The sequence below is a fragment of the Rhinoderma darwinii genome, chromosome 1, assembly GCF_050947455.1.
Source record: "Rhinoderma darwinii isolate aRhiDar2 chromosome 1, aRhiDar2.hap1, whole genome shotgun sequence".
Lineage (NCBI taxonomy): Eukaryota > Metazoa > Chordata > Amphibia > Anura > Rhinodermatidae > Rhinoderma > Rhinoderma darwinii.
In genome coordinates, this window is record NC_134687.1 from 457,683,344 (window position 1) to 457,703,377 (window position 20,034).

The following is a 20,034-nucleotide window of genomic DNA, read 5'->3' on the forward strand; positions in this document are numbered from 1 at the left end:
ATTTCCATACCCGGGAGAACCCACATTACAGTTTATGGGGTGTAGGTCTCCGGTCAAAATGCTCACTACACCTCTAAATGAATGCCTTAAGGGTGTAGTTTTTAAAACGGGGTCACTTCTTGCGGGTTTCAACTGTACTGGTACCTCAGGGGCTTCTGCATACATGACTTCGCACTAGAAAATCCCCAGTAGGCCAAATGGTGGTCCTTTCCTTCTGAGTCCTCCCATGGGCCCAAACGGCAGTTTATCACAACAAATGGGGTATTGCGGCACTCAGAACAAATTGCGCAACAGAATGGGGTATTTTGTTTCTTGTGAAAATAAGACATTTTCAGCCAAAACTACATATTATTTGAAAAAAATAATTTTGTTTTCATTCCCAGCCCAATTCAAATAAGTTCTGTGAAAAAACTATGGGGTCAAAATGGTCACAACACCCAGAAATGAATTCCTTGAGGGGTGTAGTTTCCAAAATGGGGTAATTTGTGGTGGGTTTCTATTGCTTTGATACCTCTGGGGCTCTGCAAATGCGACATGGCACCCGAAAACCAATCCAGCAAAATCTGTACTCCAAAGAACACACAGCGCTCCTTTCCTTCTGAGCCCTCCCATGGGCCCAAACGGCAGTTTATCACCACAAATGGGGTATTGCCGCACTCAGGACAAATTGGGCAACAAAATGGAGTATTTTATTTCTTGTGAAAATAAGAATTTCTGAGCTAAAATGACATATTATTGGAAAAAATATATTTTTTTTTAATTCCCAGCCCAATTCAAATAAGTTCTGTGAAGAAACTATGGAGTCTAAATGGTCACATTACCCATAAATGAATTCCTTGAGGGGTGTAGTTTCCAAAATGGGGTCACTTCTGGTGGGTTTCCATTGCTTTGATACCTCTGGGGCTCTGCAAATGCGACATGGCACCCGAAAACCAAACCAGCAAAATCTGTACTCCAAAGAACACACAGCGCTCCTTCCCTTCTGAGGCCTCCCATGGGCCCAAACAGCAGTTTATTGCCACAAATGGGGTATTGATGCACTCAGGAGAAATTGGGCAACAAAATTGAGTATTTTGTTCCCTGTGAAAATAAGAAATTTTGGTAAAAAATTACATCTTATTGGAAAAAATGTCATTTTTTTAATGTCACAGCCCAATTGAAATGGGTGCTGTGAAAAAACTGTGTGGTCAAAATGCTAACAACAACCATAAATGAAATCCTTGAGGGGTGTAGTTTCCAAAATGGGGTCACTTTTGGTGGGTTTCCATTGCTTTGATACCTCTGAGGCTCTGCAAATGCGACATGGCACCCGAAAACCAATCCAACAAAATCTGGACTCCAACAAACATATAGCGCTCCTTTCCTGCTGAGCCCTCCCATGGGCCCAAACGGCAGTTTATTCCCACAAATGGGGTATTGCCACACGAAGGACAAATTGGGCAACAAAATGGGGTATTTTGTTCCCTGTGAAAATAAGAAATTTTGATCACAAATGACATTTTATTTGAAAAAATGACATTTTTTTCATTTCAGAGCCCAATTCAAATACGTGCTGTGAAAAAACTGTGCGGTCAAAATGGTAACAACAACCCTAAATGAATTCCTTGAGGGGTGTAGTTTCCAAAATGGGGTCACTATTGGAGGATTCCTACTGTTTTGACACCTCAACACCTCTTCAAACCTGGCATGCTGCCTAAAATATATTCTAATAAAAAAGAGGACTCAAAATGCACTAGGTGCTTCTTTGCTTCTAGGGCTTGTGTTTTAGTCCACGAGCGCAGTAGGGCCACATGTGGGACAGTTCTAAAAACTGCAGAATCTGGACAATACATATTTAGTAGTGTTTCTCTGGTAAAACCTTCTGTGTTACAGAAAAAAAAATGAATAAAATTGAAATTCAGCAAGAAAAATGAAATTTGCAAATTTCACCTCCACTTTGCTTTAATTCCTGTGAAATGCCTGAAGGGTTAAAAAACTTTCTAACTGCTGTTTTGAATACTTTGAGGGGTCTAGTTTTTAAAATGGGGTGTTTTATCAGGGTTTCTAATACATAGGCCCCACAAAGCCACTTCAGAACTCAAGAGGTACCTTAAAAAAAAGGCTTTTGAAATTTTCTTAAAAATATGAGAAATTGCTGTTTATGTTCTAAGCCTTGTAACGTCCAAGAAAAATAAAAGAATGTTAAAAAAACGATGCCAATCTAAAGTAGACATATGGGAAATGTGAACTAGTAACTATTTTGGGTGGTATAACCGTCTGTTTTACAAGCAGATGCATTTAAATTCTGAAAAATGCAATTTTTTCAAAATTTTCTCTAAATTTTGCAATTTTTCACCAATAAACACTGAATATATCGACCAAATTTTACTGCGAACATGAAGCCCAATGTGTCACGAGAAAACAATCTCAGAATCTCTTGGGTAGGTTTAAGCATTCCGACGTTATTACCACATAAAGTGAAATATGTCAGATTTGAAAAATGGGCTCTGAGCCTTAAGGCCAAAACTAGGCTGCGTCCTTAAGGGGTTAAGGTCTAAAATGGGCTGGTCATTAAGGGGTTAAAAGGGTTGTTCAGTGTAGAAAATAAATTTTCATATACACTATTAGGTAATTCTGAGTTAATGGAGCGGGGTCCCCTGAGCCTTATTTCTTCACCAGAATAGTGAGTGGCTAAACAGAGCATCTCTCTGTCTGGAGAACCTGTCCTATCCTGTATTACACAGACATCCCAATTATTTGAATGGGCAATGCCTAATTTCTCCTGTGAAATGAAACACTTTAAGGGTATGGACACCCTTTGTTGCCATTTTTTTATTTTATTTTTTTACTGCATCGGCTGTATTATGTACTAGATGTACTTTTACGACTGGTTGTTGTGCTCGGTTGGGCTTCTGCAGCCTGCATGTATTCTAGGACTGGCTACATAATGCTGTATCAATTTTGATTTGGTCATAAATCAGCTAAGCAGATCGTTCAGGAGAGGAGAGATAGGGGCTAGAGAACAAGCAGTCAGACAAACGGTCTGACGGATTTCACTGTAAACGTCATTTAGCAAGCTGTTACGTACTAGAATACATTCGTGCTGCAGAAGCCGAACGGACGACAATTTTTGATAACAACCAATTGTTAAATTGTGTTTGGTTTTTTTTGTTTGTCTTTTTCTAGCACATAATACAGCCACTGCAATTTTAAAAAAAATACCCCCAAAGGTGTCCATAGCTTTTATGGTGACTACACCGCTGTCAGCCAAATGCTCGTTCGGCCGACATTTATTCCTCCCGACTCCCCCCCCCCCCCATAAACATATACTATCGTCTAAGCATGCATGTGTACTCATTGTTGGTGGCTTATCTCCCGTGAGAACAGAGGATCGGACATGTTGAAATTCTACATGCCTTATCCTTCTCCCCCCCCCCCCCACATCTGACAGACATTGGGGTAAAGTCAGGACACCCCTATACATATTATATGGTCGGTTGGTTCGCCCTGCTGAGATCGTTGTTTGGCTGACGTTCATCTAATGTCTATGGGCACTTTTAGTGCCAGGTTTCCATGCAAATTACAGCGAGCTGGGAGTTTCAGCGGGGGGAACACTTTGTGACCAGTTTATTGTCACGGGATCCTTCCAACAAGTTGGGATCGTCCAAAGTGAAGAACCCCTTTAACTTAAAAATATACCTTGCAACCACACAGCAAATTGTGTCAAAATGCATCTGGGGAACTTGAGAACCGTCAAATGTATCCGACCATAAAGTTGCTCAAAGAATAGCATAAGAAGTGGTCACATGTCAGAGAACGAGTGCTGCGTAACAACATATATTGCAAGCTAGAGTTAATACTGTTTATTACTCCCAGCAGGTTATTTCTCATGAGTTTCAATAGTAGTTGATCTGCAGTATTCAGTGTGATTGAGCCTCTGCTGCATATTTTAATAGTTTAAGAAAAAACAGCCTTTTTTATATAGCTATTTATGTTTACGTAACTATGCATTTGATCTGCTGACCTATTTAACTTTGTCATTCTCTAATTGGTGCCCTCATTATACAATAATGATGCCCCAGTTATCTTCATTAAACTCTTTTATATAATGGCTTATCCCATTTGCCGCCAAGGAGAGTTCATTAGTAAACTTCGGGATTTACAAATGTTAAGGTCTTTGTGTAAGTAAAACTCCATTTTCAAAAATGAACTTCTCCCCAATCAAATTAACATCCTCAAAAGTCATTATTGGGACATATGTATTATCTCTGTGTTAGCTTACAGGAATATTTTTTTAAAACGAAATCATCTCTTACATAAAAAAATAAATTCTCCTTCTCAAATACATTTACATACTAAATACTTTTTTTAAGCAGGTCAAATACAAATTCCCGCCTTTCCCTTTTACCCACACAAAAACTTTTAAGATGTTCATTAGGTGAACTTCTGCAGAGCCCGCTGAATTCGGAGGGATCGGACAATGATCTAATGTCTATGGAGGTGTTGTGACTCTTCCCCCGAAGGCATATGGTTGGGCAAAGAAGGATCGGGCATGTTGGATTTCAACATGTCTGGTCTTTATTCCTGCAGGAGTACTGGTACTGACCCATATAGTTCCGTGGATGTAGTAACTCCCAGGTATGGAGAGACCCCTTGGGGTCAGTACCAGTGTCGGTTTCACTGCAGTCCTAATACCTGTAATATTATTTACAAATCTATATATGCACTCACCTGGATTGTGCTCAAGACAGGTTGAGCTAAATATCCTATGTCTATTTACATAACAGGTGTGGTTGTATGGAGACTTTCTCTACTCACTACTATTGTTATCTTCCACTACCTGTTATAAGACTTATCTTTTTGGTAATATGTAACAACATTGCATATGATTGTATGTAATTTTTCATTCTTATTGCATAAACTACACTGTAATTACCTAGAGCGGCTGACAGAATTTGCTCTCTGTACTGTCATTTACTCAACTACTGTGATCCTAGTTCCCCTCCTATACAATTGGAGATATACAGTTTTTCTGATTTGTAGTCTATTTTTAATCATGTTATTTGTATTGTCCAATAAAATTTGTATTTTTCTATGCCTTTGGCAATCTATATTATTTAATAGTTTCTGACTCCTTTTTCTCCTGTGTTCTATTTAATGCTTATTGGAGTCTCTATTAGTTACTGGGGAGTTAAATAATCCGCACGTGCTGGTGACTTAGCCCATATACTCTATAGTCCCATGAGACATATGTTGACATCATCACAGCTTTGTGGCATACTTTAAAAAGTGGCAGTATTATACAAAGCATGAAAAAAGACACCCAATGACTACAGTCAAATATTCATGTATTGCACGTGTTGTCACAGATATACAGTGAAGGAAATAAGTATTTGATCCCTTGCTGATTTTGTAAGTTTGCCCACTGTCAAAGACATGAACAGTCTAGAATTTTTAGGCTAGGTTAATTTTACCAGTGAGAGATAGATTATATTAAAAAAAACAACTGAAAATCACATAGTCAAAATTATATATATTTATTTGCATTGTGCACAGAGAAATAAGTATTTGATCCCTTTGGCAAACAAGACTTAATACTTGGTTGCAAAACCCTTGTTGGCAAGCACAGCAGTCAGACGTTTTTTGTAGTTGATGATGAGGTTTGCACAAGTGTTAGATGGAATTTTGGCCCACTCCTCTTTGCAGATCATCTGTAAATCATTAAGATTTCGAGGCTGTCGCTTGGCAACTCGGACCTTCAGCTCCCTCCATAAGTTTTCTATGGGATTAAGGTCTGGAGACTGGCTAGGCCACTCCATGACCTTAATGTGCTTCTTTTTGAGCCTCTCCTTTGTTGCCTTGGCTGTATGTTTCGGGTCATTGTCGTGCTGGCAGACCCAGCCACGAGCCATTTTTAATGTCCTGGTGGAGGGAAGGAGGTTGTCACTCAGGATTTGACGGCACATGGCTCCATCCATTCTCCCATTGATGCAGTGAAGTAGTCCTGTGCCCTTAGCAGAGAAACACCCCCAAAACATAATGTTTCCACCTCAATCTTGACAAAGAACACCGTCCCGGTGTTCTTTGGGTCATAGGCAGCATTTCTCTTCCTCCAAACACGGCGAGTTGAGTTAATGCCAAAGAGCTCAAGTTTAGTCTCATCTGACCTCAGCACCTTCTCCCAATTACTCTCAGAGTCATCCAGATGTTCATTTGCAAATTTCAGACGGGCCTGTACATGTGCCTTCTTGAGCAGGGGGACCTTGCAGGCACTGCAGGATTTTAATCCATTACGGCGTAATGTGTTACCAATGGTTTTCTTGGTGACTGTGGTCCCAGCTGCCTTGAGATCATTAACAAGTTCCCCCCGTGTAGTTTTCGGCTGAGCTCTCACCTTCCTCAGGATCAAGGATACCCCACGAGGTGAGATTTTGCATGGAGCCCCAGATCGATGTCGATTGACAGTCATTTTGTATGTCTTCCATTTTCTTACTATTGCACCAACAGTTGTCTCCTTCTCACCCAGCATCTTACTTATGGTTTTGTAGCCCATTCCAGTCTTGTGCAGGTCTATGATCTTGTCCCTGACATCCTTAGAAAGCTCTTTGGTCTTGCCCATGTTGTAGAGGTTAGAGTCAGACTGATTAATTGAGTCTGTGGACAGGAGTCTTTTATGCAGGTGACCATTTAAGACAGCTGTCTTTAATGCAAGCACCAAGTTTATTTGGAGCGTGTAACTGGTCTGGAGGAGGCTGAGCTCTTAATGGTTGGTAGGGGATCAAATACTTATTTCTCTGTGCACAATGCAAATAAATATATATAATTTTGACTATGTGATTTTCTTTTTTTTTATTTTATATAATCTATCTCTCACTGGTAAAATTAACCTAGCCTAAAAATTCTAGACTGTTCATGTCTTTGACAGTGGGCAAACTTACAAAATCAGCAAGGGATCAAATACTTATTTCCTTCACTGTAGGTTCGGGCTACATAGCAATATATAGGAAGATGCACAGGGTTGCAATACTAATCATTTCAGCTACTGCCATACACACCTATATTTGTTGTTTAGCTCTGGTCTGAAATGAATTGTATGGGATTATTTTTAAAAAAGACAAAAATCTGCGCCACTCCACGGGATGTGTCTGGTATTCAAGTGAATGGGCCTGAGCTGCAATACCAGACACTGCCCATGAACAAGAGTGGTGCTGTTAGGCTTCGTTCACATATCCGTTAGGGCTCTATTCTAAAGTTCCGTCTGAGGTTTTCGTCAGAATATAGCCCTAGACTAAGCTATTGATTGCGTCAAAACGATGGAACCCTTGCACAACTGAGACAAACGGAAACCATCGTCACCGGATCCGTCACCATTGAAATCAATGGTGATGGAAACAGAAACCTATGGTTTTCATTTGTGTCTGTCAGGGCACCTCCGAGGGAATGTCAGGATAGAGCCCTAGGATATGTGAATGAAGCCTTACTAAGATGAAAAAGCAAACGTTTTTTTTCTCATCTTATACAATCCCTTTAAGCGTACAAGATTTAAATGCAATTCAAATTAGATTATGGTTGCTTGTGTGAAGGGTTAATCGATGTACAAAGGTAGGCTGTCGCCTGGCGAAGCCCTTGTTACAATCTAGTCTAGCTCTCTCTAAACTCAGTATGTTTATAGCATGTCTAATGATGCACGATCAGCTGGGGAGCCATTGAAAAGACATTCAATTTAAGTGCAAAATGTTATCTGACTCCAATAGATGAGGAAAAGAAGACTCAAGACCAATATGGATTTTCTTGTGATTGCTTCACATTCCATCACGGATGTCCCCTGTTGTTGCAATTCATTCCCAAATCAGTGGGTTTTACTAGCTGCCTTTTGAAATATATCCCATGCTGATCCATTACACATTGTCATTCCTTTCTGTTACACTTGAAAGCACTGACTGACATTTAATGGTTAACTGTGGTTCTCCAAAGACCGTCAAGTGCATTGTGTATGCAACTCTAGTCCTGTTATATTTGAGGTGACAGGCTTGAGTTCAGAGTGCTATATAACATGACGCAGGAAAATGTCGGATAGCATTTATAGCACTCGTGAAAGTAATGGAAATTGCGATGCAGAAACACAAGCCCAGGTGAGTACTGAGTAAATAAAATGTTTGGTTTTCTAACTTACAAATGAATTGTTTCTCAATGTACAATGCAGCAAAACTTTCCTCTGTAGTACATAAGGTAAAGGAAAGAGACGACTTATGTGCTTATTGTACTGACTGCATTCATTTATTATTGATTTTATTATTTTTATAGTTCTGCCAAAACCGTACACTGTACAGGGAACATAATGACTCTTCTTTCCCTGCCCAGTGGAACATACAATCTTATTTCCTTCTACCAAACATACAAACATATGGGGGCCAAGTCATATACTTGCAGGTTTACCAACTTTCTGTTTTTGGACCACATTGTATACATGGTGTGAAGCGGCCATGTAGTGTTATACTATTATTTGCCATATGTACTCTATAACATTTTATTAACTTTACAATTAACTCTTTATAACTAGTTACTCATAAAATGTAAGAGTGTACGCTTATATAAATACACGTAATGGGCAGAATACATTTTATTAAATAGATTGAACTTCTTTCAATAAACGTACCATAATATTCTTTTTTGTTATTTTAGCAATTGCCTGCCACTTGCCTGTTTTTTAAGGGTGTTAGAGCAGTAGCTCTCCCTTCAAATGACTTGGCAACCGCTGCCCCAAGATTCATAGATAGAGAGGCAGCATTTGCCAAAATCCAATCTCCTCATTCAGTGATGTGCTGCTATTAGCCATAGTTGCAGGGCCATAACATCGTCACTGGCCTTCCTCTAATGTGGCCACCATCTTTGTATAGCTGATTCCTCCTGAATTTAAGGTAATTTTCTATGTTTGTTTTGACGCTTGCTTTGTGTCATTGTCTGTAGAGATAATGCAGCAAGATGTACTTTATGGCAACTGCAACTAATGAGGCATAAAAGTGTATATAGACTAATACAGTCTCCAGGAAGAGATGAGTATAGCCCCTACTCCGGAGGCCTAGGAGTAGCAGGGGAGCTGCATGCAAAACCTTATCTATATGTACATACTCTCTATCCTTTCGCATTTATTTTCCAACAATACTGTAGCCCATTCATACTGAAATACCAGCTCTGTTATGTAACGATAGACTTATAGTTTTACTGTGTAAATAATGTCTCAATCACCTCTATCTGAGCCTCCAATAGTACAATAGAGATTCATCCCCCGCCAGCTAATGATAATGATGACTCAGCTGACCATACCCCAGTCTACAAAGCAAAGATGAGAAGTAAGCTGCAGAAAACAGGAAATGTCAGCCTGTAGTGTGTGCTCCAATGTCCAGTGTGAAAACTGCAATATTTTAGGACTTTATATATATTTTTATATATACGGTGTGTGTGTTTTTGTGTGTGTTTATGTGTGTGTGTGTGTGTGTGTGTGTGTGTGTATATATATATATATATATGTATGTATGTATGTATTGTCACTTAAATAAAAAAGAAAAAAAGGCCAAACGATAATAGATATGTTTATCGCAAACATTTTATGATGATACATTAGTACAACATTGAAATCGCACAAAATGGTCAAAAACGAAATCCGTGTTAATGACCTTCATATTCCCTCTACCTTCTTCCCATATCACTTGACTGTTGCTTATTTGACCAATGTGACGCTTTATTTAGGATGTTGGTCTAGTGCAGTGTGTAATGTAGAGTGAATGGTTTTTGCTGTACTTTGTAGCATAAGAGCATAACGTAAAGTATGTAAGTGAAATTTATTGTACTGTTAGGCTATGTTCACACTGAGTTTTTTGATAAGTTTTTTGATGCGGAAACAGCGCCGAAAAACTCGTGAAAAACTGCCCTAAAATGCCTCCCATTGATTTCAATGGGAGGCGGAGGCGTCATGCCCTATCTTCTGGCGTTTACGCCTCTGACCTGCCATTGACATCAATGGAAGGCAGAGAGAGTATTTTGTGGCGCTCAATGGCCGCGGGTTAAAAACGCTGCAAAAATCGGCGTGCAGGGAGAGGAAAATCTGCCTCAAACTTCCAATCAGAATTTTGAGGCCGAAATTCCGCCTGCAAAAAACTCTGTGTGAACATAGTTACAGCCTGGCCTGCGTCGCATTACAACACTATATGTATGTCTTTGACAACTGATTGTAAATGAAGATATGTTGAATCATGTAGTTGGGAATGTTAAAATAATAATAGATGTCATTAATAAAGTTAGAAAGTGTTAAACTTATTGTGACCGTGGTCGTCTCGGAAAAGGTTACTGAAGCTTTACTATTGTTATCCAATGGCGTCGTCATTTACCACTATGATCCCTTGTGTATCTCCCACAGGACAGTATGGTTTGAGCTGCAGCCTGCTAGATACCCCTTGGAAGAAACTCCAGCATGGGAAGAATCTTTTTGCTGAAATCATCAAAAAGAGCCAGGACATTGCCAGAGAAGACCTAGTACAGCAGCTCATTAAAGTGATGAATAATGAAGAACCGTAAGAACAAAACGACCTACATTTTCATATGAAAGTGCCACAGCAGCATTTCTCTCACTAAGTCTCAAGGAGGCCAACCTTTTCTAAAAGTAGCAGTGTTACTTGTTTAAAGCAAGCAGAATGTGCAATGTTCTGCTATTACTTATATTTGCAGGTTTCATTCCATAGTTCATAGTTGTCCTACAATATGAAATGAGAGCTATTTAGAGATAAGGTAGTAGTTCAGATATTCACCATGAGCAGAGGTGGAGGGCTGTTCTTACATGCATAAGTTATAAAGGCATTCTACATTATGAAAACCTATAGGTCACATTTTAGTGGTTTTTTTTCCGCAATTGGCATCCATGGCAAAAACTGCAGACCATGAAAACCCTATGTGTTTTACTTGCGGTACTAGGATGTTTTTTTCAAATAGCAGTTCTACGAACCTTTCTTGTTGAGGTGGGATGCATTTACCTAATAAGACCTTCACATAATTCTACCATTATTCAAAAATCAGGTTATTTAATCAAATATACTACTCACTATGTCACCTATCTCTGCTGTAAATCCAGTCCACCAATATAGTGAGGTTGTTGTTTTATTTTTGTAAAGCTAGGTTCACACCACGTTTTTGCATCATGTTGAAAAGTAGTTTTTGTTTCAAAATGAGAAAAAAGTACCTTTAAAACAGGATGCTTAGGCTATCTTCACATCTGCGTCGGAGGCTCCATTCTGGGCCTCCGTGGCAGATCCAGCAGGGTTTACCAGACACCCTGACAGAAGCTATTAACCGATTAAAGTCAATGGGTTCCGTGAGCAAGTGGCGGTCTCCGTTGTGCAACTAAACCGTTGGTTCCATTATTCCCTTGTTCTGCTCCTCAGACGGAGCAGAACAATGGAACAGCACAACGGAGGTGTGAACATAGCCTTACCCTGTTGTCATTCACGAATTGTTGAGAGATTCATTTATATGATATATGTACTTATAAGATATTAGTCAATGAATGATAACCAGAAACATTAATAAGATAAGGAACAGCAAGAGACAAAAACACCTCAGTATCTCCTGCTCTTGGACATTACACATTAGTCGCCCCTTCTGCCTTGTGGTTACACCCATACTAAACATTTTGTTTTGGGTTTAATTGGCCTATGTCATGGGCTTCAGGTTAAGATACAGCAGCACTCCCACCACCCCTGCCAGGATCGGAGAAAACTCAGTTCCATGATCAAACCTGATTGCGGTACTGTACACAGGGAGACTATGGAGACAGCCTGGGACCAAACAAAGGTCCCACGTGCTATCTCTTGTAAAAGCCTGTTGGGGCATACCACTTGTATGCCCTAGAAGGTGCCTGTACATATTTCTATGCATGCTCACGATATATTGGCATACATAAGTGCAAACATAAAAAAAGGTATTCCGGAATGCCAAGTTGGTTCTAAAAGCCAAGTATGGCTTCCATCCTTATGGGGTTAATATTCTTCTCCTTGTACATATGCCTAATTTTCCTTTTCTGGCTTGGTACAGACAGTGAACTTGCTTAGTATTATCCTTGTGAAATGTACTCTGAGCTCCCTCTAGTGCTTTTCAGCAAGAAGAAATCAACATTTCATTTTAGAGAGAAAAGCTTCAGTTTCATGCATGTGGTAACGTGTCAGTGCAATCTAAATAATAATAATAATAATAATAAAACTGCATTAAAGGGGTATTTTTCATTATAGATTGTTTTCTAAAGTATCTGAATTTGTCTTTCAGACAGTTACCAGACCCAGCTATAGAAGAACAGGGAAAGGACTTTGTTCGGCCAATCCTAAAAAGTTATTCAGCTGTTTGTGTTCGTTGTCCAGGCTATGGAACAAGGTATGTTTAGGGGTATTGACAAGCATGAACAGATCAGCCAATATCGGGTAGCAAACATAAATGGATTAGCTAGTGGGATAGGATTTTTCATTAGTAGTGTGCAGATTAAATAGAGGCAATATCTGCAAACCTAAAAAAGTGTTGCTCCATTTGCTAAAAGACAACCTCTACAATGCATTCGGAAAGTCTTCCGACCCTTTTAATTTTTTCACATTTTGCTATGTTGAGGCCTTGTGCTAAAATAAAATATTCAAAATTTCCCCATCATTCTGCGCTCAATATCCCATAATGACCAAGTGAAAACAGAATGTTAGTCATTTTTGCTAATTTATTGAATAGGAAAAACTAAAATCTTGCATTGACATAAGTATTCAGACCCTTTACTCCGCACTAAGCTAAAGCACCTTTTGGCAGCGATAACAGCCTCCAGTCTTCTTGGGTATGATGCCACAAGGTTTGCACACCTGGATTTGAGGATTTTCTGCCATTCTTCTCTGCAGATCCACTTACAGAGGCTCTGTCACCACATTATAATGTGATCGGAGCTGTAATGTAGATAACAAAACACTGTTTTTTATTTAGAAAAACGATCAATTTTGACCAAGTTATGACCTATTTTAGATTTATGATAATGACTTTCTTAATGCCCAACTAGGCGTTTTAGCTTTTGACCAAGTGGGCGTTGTACAGAGGAGTGTATGACGCTGACCAATCAGCGTCATACACTTCTCTCCATTCATGTACTCAGCACATAGTGATCTTGTGAGATCACGATGTGCTGTCACTTACTCACACATTAACTTTACTGAAGTGTCTTGAGAGTGAATAGACATCGCTTCCAGCCAGGACGCGATGTCTATTCGCAATCCCGACACTTCGGTAACGTTTGTGTGTCACTTACTCACACAGCACATCGAGATCATGCTGTGCTGTCATTTACAGCGTGATCTCGCAAGATCACGCTTGCTGTCATTAAGTCCCACACAAACGTTAACGAAGTGTCGGGGATTGTGAATAGACATCGCGTCCTGGCTGGAAACTATGTCTATTTACTCTCAAGACACTTCAGTAAAGTTAATGTGTGAGTAAGTGACAGCACATCATGATCTCGCAAGATCGCTATGTGCTGAGTACATTAATGGAGAGAAATTTATGACGCTGATTGTGGTGTATGACACTTATAATGTGGTGACAGAGCCTCTTTAAGCTCTGTCAGGTTGGATGTGTACCGTCGGTAAACAGCCATTTTCAGGTCTCTCCAGAGATGTTCGATTGAGTTCAAGTCAGGTCTCTGGCTGGGCCACTCAAGGACATTCACAGAGTTGTCCCTAAGCCACTCCTGCGTTGTCTTGGCTGTGTGCTTAGGGTCATTGTCTTGTTGGAAGGTGAACCTTCGGCCTAGTCTGAGGTCCAGAGCACTCTGGAATAAGTTGTCAATAAGAATATCTCCGTACTTCGCTCCATTCATCTTTCCCTTAACCCTGACCAGTCTCTGTGTCCCAGCCACTGAAAAACACCCCCATAGCATGATGCTGCCACCACCATGCTTCACTGTAGGGATGATATTTACATACATAGTTACATAGTTACAACGGCTGAAAAAAGACATGTCCATCAAGTTCAACCAAGGGATAGGAAAAGGGAAGTAAAACATTTCTACACATAAGAGCTTAGATTTTTTTGTTCTAGGAAATTATCTAAGCCTTTTTTAAAGCCATCTACTGTCCCTGCTGTTACCAGCTCCTGCGATAGACTATTCCATAGATTCACAGTTCTCACAGTGAAGAAGGCTTGTCGTCTCTGCAGGTTGAACCCTTTTTTCTCCAGACGGAGGGAGTACACCTTGTTTTTTGAGGGGGTTTTACATGGAACAGGATTTCACCATATTTTTTGTATGTGCCACTAATGTATTTATATAAGTTAATCATGTCCCCCCTTAGTCGTCTTTTTTCAAGGCTAAATAGGTTTAATTCTTTTAATCTTTCCTCATAACTTAGATTCTCCATGCCCCTTATTAACTTCGTTGCTCTTCCTTGTATTTTTTCCAACTCCAGGGCATCCTTTCTATGAACTGGAGCCCAGAACTGAACTGCATATTCTAGATGAGGCCCTACTAATGCTTTGTAAAGTGGTAATATTACATCCCTATCCCGCGAGTCCATGCCTCTTTTAATACACGACAATATCTTGCTGGCCTTTGAAGCAGCTCATTGACATTGCATGCTGTTATTTAGTTTATGATTTAAAAGTACACCCAGATCCTTCTCAACAAGTGAATCCGCCAGTGTAGCTCCCCCTAGGACATATGATGCATGCAGGTTGTTGGTACCCAGATGCATAACTTTACATTTATCTACATTAAACTTCATCTGCCAAGTGGACGCCCAAACACTTAGTTTGTTTAAATCCGCTGCAATTCACGAACATCTTCCATAGACTGAACTATATTACATAGCTTGGTGTCATCTGCAAAAATAGAAATAGTGCTAATAATCCCATCCTCTATATCATTAACCCCTTGAGTACCCAGCTCATTTTGGCCTTGAGGACCAGACCTATTTTTTCAAATCTGACGTGTCACTTTATGTGGTAATAACTCTGGAATGCTTTTACCTATCCAAGCGATTCTGAGATTGTTTTCTCATGACATATTGTACTTTAGGTTAGTGCAAAAATTTGGTCGATAAATTCATTGCTTATTTGTGAAAAACACCAAAATTTAGAGAAAATATGAAGAAATTATGATTTTTCCAATTTTAAATGTATCTGCTTTTAAAACAGATAGTAATACCACACAAAATAGTTACTAATTAACATTTCCCATATGTCTACTTTATGTTTGCATCGTTTTTTGAACATCCTTTTATTTTTCTAGGACGTTACAAGGCTTAGAACTTTAGCAGCAATTTCTCATATTTTTAAGAAAATTTCAAAAAGCTATTTTTTCAGGGACGAGTTTAGTTCTGAAGTGGTTTTGAATGCCCTATATATTAGAAACCCCCATATAACACCCCATTTTGAAAACTGCACCCCTCAAAGTATCCAAAACAGCCTTCAGAAAGTGTTTCAACCCTTTTGGCGTTTTACAGGAATTGAAGGAAAGTAGAGCTGAAATTTTCAAATTTCATTTTTTTTACCAAAATTCATATGTAATACATTTTTTTCTATACCACAGAAGGTTTTACCTGAGAAACGCAACTCAATATTTATTGCCCAGGTTCTGCAGTTTTCGGAAATATTCCATATGTGGCCCTAGTCGCTGAAACACAGGCCTCAGAAGCAAAGGAGCACCTCTTGGATTTTGGGGCCTCTATTTTATTAGAATATATTTTAGGCACCATGTCAGGTTTGAAGAGGTCTTGTGGTACCAAAACAGTGGAAACCCCCAAAAGTGACCCCCATTTTTTCAACTACACCCCTCAGGGAATTTATCTAGGGGTATAGTTAGCATTTTGACCCCACAGGTATTTTGCTATATTTTCTGGAGTTAGTCTGTGAAAATGAAAATCTACTGTTTTTCCAGAAAAACGTAAAAATTTCTAATTTTTGCAAGAAATAAAGGAGAGAAAGCACCCCAACATTTGTAAAGCAATTTCTCCCGATTACGGAAATACCCCATATGTGGTAATAAACTGCTGTTTGGACCCACAGCAGGGCTCAGAAGGGAAGGACCCCCATTTGGATTTTGGAGCTCTGATTTTACTGGAATGGTTTTCGGTCCCGTGTCATGTTTGCAACGCCCTGGAGGGACCTAAACAGTGGAATCCCCCCCCCAAAAGTGACCCCATTTTGGAAACTATACCCTTCAAGGAATTTTTCTAGTGGTATAGTTAGCATTTTGACCCCACAGGTTTTTTGCTTAATTTATTGGAATTAGTCTGTGAAGATGAAAAGAAACTTTTTTGGGGGAAAAAAACAGAATTTTCTAATTTTTATAAGGAATAAGGGAGAAAAAGCACCTCAACATTTGTAAAGCAATTTCTCCTGATTACGGTAATACCCCATATGTGATAATAAACTGCTGTTTGGACCCACGGCAGGGCTCAGAAGGGACGGAGCACCATTTGGATTTTGCAGCTCAGATTTTGCTGAATTGGTTTCTGGGGGCCATGTCGCATTTGCAAAGTCGCTGAAGTACCAGTACAGTAGAAATTCCCCAGATGTGATCCCAATTTGGAGACTATACCCCTGAAAGAATTAAATTAGAGGTGTAGTGAGCATTTTGAGCCCTCAGGTGTTTTATAGATTTTATTAGAATTGGCCCGTGAAAATGAAAAAATTTTTTTTTTCCAATAACCTGTAGATTTAGCTCAGAATTTTTCATTTCCACAAGGAATACAGGAGAAAAGACACCCCAAAATGTGTTACACAATTTCTCCTGAGTACGGAAATACCCCATATGTGGTTGTAAACGGCTATTTGGACATACGGCAAGGGTCTAAACGGAAAAAGTGCAATTTCGTTTTTGGAATGGAGATTTTACAAAATTTGTTTTTGACGCCATGTTGCATTGCGCTGAGGTACCAGTACAATGAAAACTCCCGAGAAGTGACCCCATTTAGGAAACTACACCCCTCAAGGAATTCATCTAGAAGTGTAGTCAGCATTTTGACCCCCAAAGGTTTTGCAGAAATTAGTGCACAGTGGATGTTGCAGATTGAAAATTGACATTTTCCACAGATATGCTATTTCAGTGCCCAATGTGTTGTGCCCAGCTTGTACCACTGGAAACATACGCCCCATAAATTGTTAAGCGGTTCTCCAGAGTACGGTAATACCCCATATGTGGTCATAAACTGCTGTTTGGGCACACTGCCAGGCCCAGAAGGAGCGCCATTTGGCTTTTGGAGCGCAGATTTTGCTTGGTAGTAGTTTTGTTTAGTGTTTTACTGGTGTTTCAGTTTATAATGTGGGGGCATATGTAAGCTGGGCGGAGTGTATCAGGGTATATGTAATATGTGCGGAGTACATCAGGGTATATGTAAGCTGGGCGGAGTGTATCAGGGTATATGTAAGCTGTGCGGAGTACATCAGGGTATATGTAAGCTGGGCGGAGTACATCAGGGTATAGGTAAGCTGTGAGGAGTACATCAGGGTATATGTAAGTTGGGCGGAGTACATCAGGGTATATGTAAGCTGGGTAGAGTACATCAGGGTATATGTAAGCTGGGCGGAGTTCATCAGGGTATATGTTAGCTGGGCGGAGTACATCAGGGTATATGTAAGCTATGTGGAGTACATCAGGGTATATGTAAGCTGGGCGGAGTGCAACAGGTTATAATAGGATGATGTAATAATGGGGAAAATAAATAATAAAATGATCCATGGATAGTGACGTACGCTTTGAACCAATCCTTTATGCACAGGCCGGATTATTGGGTGCAGTAGTCGCACTTCTAAAGGGTGTCTGTGGTATTGTACAAAACATCCGCACTCTAGTATTGCCTAATCTTTGACTTCTTCACTAGCCCCATATGTAGCACAGACCCCAAAATGTCATAGTTTCCGCTGCATTTACAGGGTCTACCAGTGGGGGCTGCAAATGATGACGTGGGGTTTTAGGTGAAGAACTGCTGCACATATAAATTAGTCTGGGCCGTCGTTTTGCATTATTGCGTTCCAAGAGTCATAACTTTTTATTTTTCCGTTGACGAGCTATGTGAGTGCTTGATTTTCATGGGACGAGCTGTCGTTTTTATTAGTATCATTTTGGGGTACATGCGATAATTTGATCAGTTTTTATTCCATTTTTTCTGAGGTGAGGAGATCAAAAAACAGAAATTCTTTCACTATTTTTTTTTATAATTTTTTACCGGCGTTCTCTGTGCAGTATAAACAACATGTTTACTTTATTCTGCGGTTTGATACGATTATGGCAATACCAAATTTATATAATTTTTATATGTTTTACTACTTTTACACAATAAAAACACTTTTTTCTAAATAAAATGTTTTAGTGTCACCATATCCTGAGAGCCATAACTTTTTTATTTTTTTGTCGACGGAGCTTTGTGAGGGCTTGTTTTTTGCGTGACACACAGTAGTTTTTATTGGTACCATGTTTGGCTACGCGCGACTTTTTGATCACTTTTTATTCCATTTTTTTGGAAACAACGTGACCAAAAAAGGAAAGGAAATTCTGCCATTGTTTTTTATGGTATTTTTTTTTACAGTGTTCACCGTGCGGGATAAATAATATGATATTTTTTTTAGGTCAGGCCAATACGAACGCGGCGATACCTATTATGTCTAGTTTTTGGCTTTTTTTTTCATTTTTTTTTCTAATTATAAAGGGCTTGATCAGGGAAACAACGCGATTTATTGTTTTTATTACGTAAAACTTTTATTTATTTATCTAAAACTTTTTTTTTACTTTTTTTCACTTTTTATTTTACACATACTAGGGGACTGGAAGATCTGATCTTCTGATCCCCTGTACAATACACTGCACTACTTCTGTATGTACTTGTGTAGTGCAGTGTATTGTAACTGTCACTTTACAACTGACAGTTGAGCCTATTACGTCCTGCCTTGGGCAGGACCTAATAGGCTCCCGTACCTGGCAACCAGGAAGCCGTTGCTAGGCTTCCTGGGTGCCATTGCAACCATCAGAACCCCGCGATTTTTCGCGGGGGGGGGGGCAATGGGGTGCAGAGGGAGCCCCCTCCCTCTGTATCAATCACTTAAATGCCGCTGTCGCTATTGACAGCGACATTTAAGGGGTTAAACTACAGCGATCGGAGAGGACAGTGATCCTGTAGTTGCAGTGAGACGTCGGCTGTATATTACAGACGACATCCGATGAAGATGGAGCGAGCACAGCTCCTGTGCCCGCTTCATCCTCAGGGCGTTACTATACGCCCATTTTCGGGAAGGGGTTAATAAAAATAGTGTTGTTTTTTTTTACACCGCTTTCTCTGATCTCCTCACGGATCTCACAGAAATGAGGAGATCAGAGAAAGTGACAGGAGCTTTCTCCTGCAGACGACGTCACAGACGGCTGTGATTGGTCAGTCTTCAAAGACTGACCAATCACAGCAATCGCCGGCATTGGGGACTGCTAATTGTTCCCCAGGCCGGTAGCAGAGACGGTTAGCTGTCAATGACAGCTGCCGCCGCTGTTATATCACTATGTGATTTCACATAGTGACAGTTTATTCCTTCTCCGCAATAGTACGGCGAAGGTACGCTGCAATAAGCGGCCAGCGACGTACTATTACGGAGAAGGTACGCAAGGGGTTAATAAATAAGTTGAATAATAGTGGTCCCAGCACTGAACCCTGGGGTACACCACTTATAACTGGGGATCATTCAGAGTAGTAATCATTGACCACAACTCTCTGGAGCCAGTCCTTGAGCCAATTCTCAATCCAATTACAAACTAAACTTTCTAAATCTACAGTCCTTCATTTTACCCATTAGACATTTATTTTATTCAATTTAGCTTGGACCATATCTACATTCATCCAATTCAGTATATCAACTGATATATTAACAGGACTGGCACCGGCTATATCAGCCGCTCTTTCTTCTGTTGTATATACAGAGCTGAAGAACCCATTTAGTAACTCTGCCTTCTCTTGATCCCATGTGACCAATATTGGGCAGGTGATGAGCAGTGCCTGGTTTCCTCCAGACATG

At 39.9% G+C, this 20,034-nt stretch overlaps 1 protein-coding gene across 2 annotated transcripts in view; it reads left to right on the forward strand.

The window, feature by feature from the left end:
• The window catches only part of TANGO2 (transport and golgi organization 2 homolog), a 256,910-nt gene that overhangs the window by 235,093 nt on the left and 1,783 nt on the right, over positions 1-20,034 (forward strand). For both annotated transcript variants that reach the window (XM_075832535.1, XM_075832529.1), the window contains exons 7-8: positions 10,394-10,547; positions 12,289-12,393. In XM_075832535.1, coding sequence (XP_075688650.1) covers positions 10,394-10,547; positions 12,289-12,393 — 259 coding nt within the window. The remainder of the gene's footprint in view (positions 1-10,393; positions 10,548-12,288; positions 12,394-20,034) is intronic.